Source organism: Alosa pseudoharengus, unplaced genomic scaffold (assembly GCF_046254945.1).
Source record: "Alosa pseudoharengus isolate Yale_2024_CS ecotype anadromous, Long Island Sound unplaced genomic scaffold, YU_APseudo_1.1 YU_APseudo_1.1_scf_16, whole genome shotgun sequence".
Classification (NCBI taxonomy): Eukaryota; Metazoa; Chordata; class Actinopteri; order Clupeiformes; family Clupeidae; genus Alosa; species Alosa pseudoharengus.
Window position 1 is genome coordinate 23,670,457 of NW_027468630.1, and position 7,425 is coordinate 23,677,881.

Here is a 7,425-nt window from a genome sequence, read left to right on the forward strand (position 1 = left end):
TGTGTGTAATGCTGGTATCACTTGGTTTCTACTGGTGGCAGCTGTTGTGGGGTGATTGAGCCAGAACTACTCTGTCTATTTCTGGAGTCTGTGTTCTTCAAAAGGTCAGAGGAAAGACAGAGAGAGAGAGAGAGAGAGAGAGAGAGAGAGAGAGAGAGAGAGAGAGAGAGAGAGAGAGAGAGAGAGAGAGAGAGAGAGAGAGAGAGAGAGCTATTGACTGGGATAAAGAGGACTACAGAGTGTGGACTACAAGGCTGAAAGAGAGAAGCAAGACAGAAGAAAAACCAAGTGTGAGGCAGGAGGAAGGAGACAGTATCTCTTTTAACTTCTTGACTTGACTTCTTTGGATTATTATCAATGGATGGTTCAGTTTGTGTGGAGCAGTCAAGAGACAAGGAGGACTCTGAGAGCGTCTCACCTGGGAACCTTCCGGAGGTGAACAATAATATGGTGAGTGACATCACTGATGCCTGAGTAGGGTTCATATAACAGCAAGTTTGTGCCAGTGGTCATATATCAGTTTGCTAATAGGAGGCTACTGCATGGTTGTTCATAAGATAAATATGCATGCTGGGATTTTGAGTCTTCTCTTCCAAGAGAGGTTGAATAATGTTCAGTTCTTTAGATATAATGGCTGTTCTCACACAAGCCACAACATGCGTCATGAATACAAACCATACTTGTTCATGGATACACACACACACACGCGTATATGTATGCTGTACTTATCTGTTTGTCCCACATACTGTAATCTTATTCGTACAATTTATACAGGAACATAACTAATATGTTATTAACCATTTATATTTTTACAATTATAACAACTTTGCCTCATCTCAGGTCTCGTGCATGGCATGTTTCAGTTGCCGGTTATGAATTAGTGCTGCAAATGTTTGCGCTGTCCTCATTCCCGGTGAAGCTCATGATTGCTAGACAGGCCCACGGAACAGTGGTGTGATGTAGTTTTATGGGAGGTGAGATCTCTTGTTAGGCTCGAGTCCTTGACCCATGTCGCGAAGCCATAAACCAGAAGATCTGTGGGGGAAAGAGGGATGCTCTCTCCTGGACTGAGGAGATGTATGGGATTTAGCTCTCCACGTCACCTTTTCCAACACCACTTAAAGGTCACACAGTGTCAGGGCAGAGGTTGTAGTAGGGGCAAAGAGGTTTCCTTTCATCTTTTAAGCCAGCTTGTTCCCTTGCTAAAATTTTAAGAGAATTCTTTGGGCAGGACTCCCATCTCCAAGGAAAATGAACTCTTGCCCCGCAGTATCATCTCATTTAGTCTTGTCTTTTCCACAGGACTCAAGGGCAGAGGACACGGTGAAGGACACCATCATAGACAACCTCACTGATGAGAATGGGAACACAGACCAGGGGAAAGCAACCAATGAGGAGAATGGAGAGGAGGAGCCTCATGAAACAGTGGCCAATGATGAAGAGGCAACCAAGAGTGGGGGAGGAGCCCCTGAAAATAACAACACAGAACAGAGCACAGAGGTAGAGGAAGTAAAGGACAAGACTGAGGAGAAAACTGAGGACAAGACTGAGGACAAGACTGAGGACAAGACTGAGGAGAAGACTGAGGAGAAGAAAGATGGGGGGAAGGAGAAAGAGACTGAAATAGAGAGTGGTGGAGATGTAAAGGCAGACACAGATGTAACGAAGGAGGGAGAGGGAGAAGACAAAACAGAGAGCCCAAACAGTAAATCAGATGAAAGGGAGGCCAGGGTTGACAAGGTGAAGAATGGAGCAAATGTGAGTGAAAAAGAGGAAAGCCTTCCTAAGGGGAAAGAAACAGACAAAAAGAAGAAGGATGCCAAATCTAAAAAAGAGGCAAAGCCTTCAGAAAAGCAGAAGGGAAAAGATGACAAGAAACCAGCAGGGAAGTCAAAGAATGAACCAAAGCAGGCGAAGGAGAAGGAGGCATTGGGGAAAGAGAAGGAGGCATTGGGGAAAGAGAAGGAGGCAGTGGGGAAAGAGAAGGAGGCAGTGGGGAAAGAGAAGGAGGCAGTGGGGAAAGAGAAGGAGGCAGTGGGGAAAGAGAAGGAGGCAGTGGGGAAAGAGAAAGGGAGAGGTAATGAAACGGAGAGAAAGAGACCCACAGTCCCAGTGTCCATGCCACGTCCTAGACCATCAGCACGCCCATCCACACGCAGAGATGCCATGGCCAAGTTTGAACAAGGCCAGTAAGTAAACCTCATCACTCATCATCATCATCAATTGGAATACATATCACAATACAAATAAAATAGGTATAGGTGTAGCTCAAATATGTGCACAAACATAATTCAGCCGTGACTGAACACAAAACATTAAGTAGTACACACTGTTGCATGTAGACAAACTATTATCTCTAAGCAAGTAAATTTTTACAAACTTTATACACGATCTTACAATGTAATCAGGGAGTGTCATCAAATGAACTGGATGATGTTGGCTTATGTGTTTAAACTGTATATTGTATGATTGACTGCAACGTTTTTGAGTTGGAATTTAAACTGATTGTGTTATTTTATTGGTTGTGTATGTGTATATGTTGTGTATGTATGTGTGTTGTGTTTGTGTTTAGACATGGTTCAATAGTTCAGTGACTAATAGTCTGTGTTCAATATCTGTAACTTCCTTCCAACTTAGACCTCCTGCTCAGCGAAACTTCAAGGTACAGCGTGTGTCAGTAGGTGTGGCCAATGGAGGATCGATCAAACAGAAAATCCTCCAATGGTGTCGCAGCAAAACTCAACACTATGAGGTGAGCAGATACAGGTCTCGGTGGAGTTTAGGTCTTAAACCGTGCTGATTGGATAAGTGACCTACTTCCTTTCTCTCTCCAACCAATAGAGTGTGAAAATTGAGAACTTCTCCTCGTCTTGGTGTAATGGTCTGGCGTTCTGTGCCCTCATCCATCGCTTCTTCCCTGACGCGTTCGACTTTTCCTCGCTAAACGCCAACGAGAGAGAGAAGAACTTCACACTGGCCTTCAGCACAGCAGAGTATGTGTGTGAGTGAGTGAGTGAGTGAGTGAGTGAGTGAGAGACACAGTGGGACAACAGAAAACCTGGTATCAAATATATCAAGTCCCTATTTTGCAGGTTTAGTATCAACACACAGACTGGTATGGACCACTATCTTCTAAGCTTATGACCCAGTAAGGATTCATGTTCTCCAGTTGTATCAGTAGGGGCCAAAGCCTTTCCCTCACTGAGCTCAGTGGGCCCCCGATGTCTCACAGCTTTGTGTTAATGTATCGGTGATCACTGCCGACTGAGATATAATGTCGCCCAGGTGTATAAGTCATTGTTGCCAATGGTCATGTTTTGGTTGTGGCTGAGTTATAATGCAAGTGTAAATACAAGTGTTTAAGTCATTGTTGCCAGTGGTCATGTCTTGGTTGTGGTTTAACAATGACCCCAGAAACAGATACAATGTTTTGGACAATGCATAAAAAAAAGTGTCCCACCGTCCCTGTTATCCTGAGGTCACCAATGACCTCACCAATTTCATGACTATGAACTAATAACTTAAAGTGGCTGTCTGTGTTTGACTCACCTGTGTTCTTTTTGGAACATACAGTGCCTGTATTCATTCTTTTTTCATTTTTTAAATCTAATTTGGCCCCATCCAAGAAGGATGCCTTGGTAGAGTGTCTAAGACTAACTTGGGTACATCCATAACAGCCCCATGTTTAAATGTAATACCTGCATGTTAACGCAAACCTTCATTTCATTGTCCTCTCTCCCTTTCCCTTCCCACCTCTCCCAGGTCACTTGCAGACTGCTGCCCCCTGTTGGATGTATCTGATATGATGCTGATGGGGAATAACCCTGACCCCATGTGTGTTTTCACCTACGTACAATCCCTATGTCACCACCTCTCCAAGATAGAGAAGAAGAGGAAAGAGGAGGAGGAGAAAAAGAAGGCTGACGCTGAGGAGTCAGCAGAAGACGTGAAGAACAAGGGGCAAGCTGAGGACAAGATGGCCGCCGGTGGGGAAGAGGAGGAGGAAGCACAAGAGAAAGCTGATGGACTGAAAGAAAATGATGGCAAAGTGGAGTTAGAAAGTGAGGCTTAAGAGTTCTAAGAGTTAGGGGAATGATAACAAAAAAATGAGACTACAAAGAAAGGAAAAGCGGGAAAGAGAGAGAGAGAAGATTAAGATTGGTAGTTAATGGAGACATTGATAGTCTTAACGTTGCTCCTGCACTGTGCTGTTTGGTTTCACAGTTTACTATGAACTAATCACTTAAAGTGGCTGTTGCTTATATGTTTGTAAAGTTACCTTTTTACTTATCATTTATTTATATAAGTGTGTTTGGAATTGTGAAAACAAAATGTGTAATAAATTAAACATTTATTAATGTATGTCTAAGACAGTCATATTCAATAATAATAATATTGACATATTATCTTTACATATCTCAGCCTATTAAAAGGTGCTGTCAGGGATTTTACTCAATTTCAAGCCCATAACATTTTTTCTTCTCACATTCAGCATCATCTCCTCACAACGCCCATTCCATAAATACAAATAAAAATCTGGTCTCTGTAGGGAGCCCAGGCTCCGAAAACTGGAAACAAACAAAGTGGGGGCAGCCTGTTTGTCCCCATTTTGTTGTGCTACTTCTCTGGTGTATTTCGTTTGGTCCGTGGTTAAAATATAATCTACGTTTTAAACATTATAAACAGAAACAAACAAACACAACTTTCTGCAAAATCCCTGACTGCTCCTTTAAGAGACACTCCACTGTATTATAAACTTGTGACACTGACTGACACACACACACACACACACACACACACACACACACACACACACACACACACACACACACACGATGATGGATGAAGTACATTAAATAAAGTTAATATCTCACCTCTAACAAACTTAATTTCAGTGACATGGGCAGCTCTCCTGATCTGAAAAATGAGCTGATATTGCACTTACACCAATGTGTCAGACATCGAGAGGGGATTTCACTTGTGTGGAGCGAGACCCTCTGTTTGACTCACTGGTTCTCATGTCTGGAAAGAAGCACTTGCATGAGGAAGATGGGAATGCTGCTGCGTCATGTCAATTTTTGAGAGGGCACCTATGCGGCCTCAAACGGGCCAGGGGCCTCTATAATTTATGGGGAACAGTTTGTCGCCACCTAGTTGTCAGGGACAGAATATTGGGGACATTTTGTATTACATAATGAAACCCAGTAAGTCTGTGATGCACTGTGTCCACAAAAATACAAATGTCCTAAGACCACACTTATGCTATCGTGGCAATGACAAGAGTCCACCCTAAAGCTCTGCTCATGTCATTCTACTGGGCAGGGAGGGGTTGGTTGACCAATATTTATTGAGATTCTGTAGGTAACAAAGGGCATTTTGTGTGATGAGTGAGATTGCACTAATCACTTCCATAAACCGGAACACTTCTATAAACTTTACTGCTAATTTTAAATACAAAAAGGACAAAGAACATTTTTACCTTTCAGTTGAACACATGGTATGTCTTATATACTGTATACTTCTACACGTAACCCAGCATGTTTGGAGGCGGACCCCGCACGCCTTTGGCCCAGCTCAGGAGAAGGTCCAAAATGAGCGCAGTCAGTGCAGTTGACGTTGTAATGAAATCAGTAACAGCTCGCTTCTGTGCAGCCACAAGTGCATATGAAAAGTATTTCCTGAAGGAATTTTAATCCTCCAAATCTCATATTAAAATGAATCTCTTTTGTTTGAGAAAATGTCCATTGATAATGTATGGTGTGAAGCTTATAGTGTCATTTAGTTCTAACTGTGTGCTTTAACCCTCCTGTTATGTTTGCTGTAAAATTTGTTTGATTGACTATTCTTTTCTCTCAAAAATATTGTTATTTATTCTGACTATCATGAGGCTCCATGACTTTGTTAACACAACTAATTATGGAAAATGCATGCAAGAGACCCCGTTCTCAGGTGTGGGAACATTTCAGTCTGGAGTGTCCCACAAAAGTAGCATGAGGTATATGTGATACAAGTCTTATTCCAACAACACATCTTCAATGCTTCGCCATCTACGTGCAAAACACCCACTAACTGTGGCAGACGATACTCCAACTTCAGAGGCCCAGTCTGTACCAACTGAAGGTAACATTTCTTTATCCAAATTATTCATGATAATTACTCAAAATAAGTTGAACACCCTTAATAAAAGACAAAAAAATAGTTACAGTTCTGAAAAAAGTTTTTTTTTTGCATTTAGGACTGAACATAAGGCCATTGCCTATTATAGTCTACCTATCTGAACTCCATGGGGTGTAGGCCACATATTTTGTATAGTAGGCCTACACCGTGAACATGCACTGTGAGTACACACAGTGTGAATTGAGTGTGAACTGCATTTATGAAAAGCTGACATGTTATTTTAGCTCACTTGGTTAAACACTGCTTGTATTGTGTATCTTTAGGATGGAAGAAAGAGCTTGATGACGCCCTCCTCAACATGATAGTTAAAGATCTCCAGCCTTTGTGGAAAATGAGGGTTTCAGAGCTTTAGTGAAGAAGCTGGATCCAACCTACACTCTGCCATCCAGGAAAACACTAAAGGCAATGATTAGTGAGAAGTATGCAGTGGAGAAAGAAAAGGCAGTGGCACAATTACACAACATCCCTGCTGCCTGTCTGTCTCACTGCAGACATGTGGACTACTCTGACGATGGACTCATATCTGGGAGTCACCTGCCACTACACAGATGCCAACACAAATCTGGGATCAGCGCTGGGCCTGGGAGTGGTAAAATTTCCTAAAGCCCACACCGCTAACAACATCACAGAGGCTTTGTCCCATCTCATTACTGACTGGGGCCTCACTGGAATGGTGACTACAATTGTGACCCAGCACAGCAGAGCAAATGATATTCCTAAATAAAAATATGGCATAAAAACATGTGTATTTGAGTATTTTGTGTTTCCAAACAATGCATGTCTATAATGTTGTGTAGTCAGGAACACTTTCATTCATGTGCTTTACTTTATCACTATTTTTATCCATAGTGCAGGCCTAATTGAATAATATTAGAAACTAGAAAATGTTATTCCAGGGAATTACCATTGCATGTAAATGCAAAAAACTGCTGTGTATAACATAACTTACAGTATGATTGATCAGACTTACAGTATTCTTGAAAACCACTTACTTGGTTAGATGTTAGAGTATGACAGTCAGTACAAATAAATTGTCAATTCAATATTGATCAACATTCTTTGTTTTAATACAGTACTGCAGAAACAGCAGAATGATACTCAGAACACACTAATGAACAACCAAGGCAACTTTGAATGCAAAAAATCAAAGTTGTTGAAACCAATTTTAAAGTTAACCAATAATGATAAGGGAGAAAGCAGATGTCTACTGAATTTCCATTCTTATAGAACTTGATGATGCCAATCATA

General features: G+C 41.7%; 1 protein-coding gene and 1 long non-coding RNA gene across 2 annotated transcripts; both read left to right on the forward strand.

The window, feature by feature from the left end:
• Positions 1–223: 223 nt before the first annotated feature.
• smtnl1 (smoothelin-like 1) lies at positions 224–4,252 on the forward strand. The gene is made up of 5 exons (XM_076288164.1): positions 224–450; positions 1,303–2,189; positions 2,638–2,752; positions 2,842–2,993; positions 3,763–4,252. Exons 1-5 carry the CDS (start codon positions 358–360, stop codon positions 4,070–4,072), a joined length of 1,557 nt encoding a protein of 518 aa, XP_076144279.1. The 5' UTR covers positions 224–357; the 3' UTR covers positions 4,073–4,252.
• Positions 4,253–5,675: 1,423 nt separating this feature from the next.
• LOC143126264 (uncharacterized) lies at positions 5,676–6,478 on the forward strand. The gene is made up of 3 exons (XR_012987433.1): positions 5,676–6,120; positions 6,236–6,337; positions 6,441–6,478. It is a non-coding gene; the product is annotated as an uncharacterized LOC143126264 (long non-coding RNA).
• Positions 6,479–7,425: the final 947 nt, after the last annotated feature.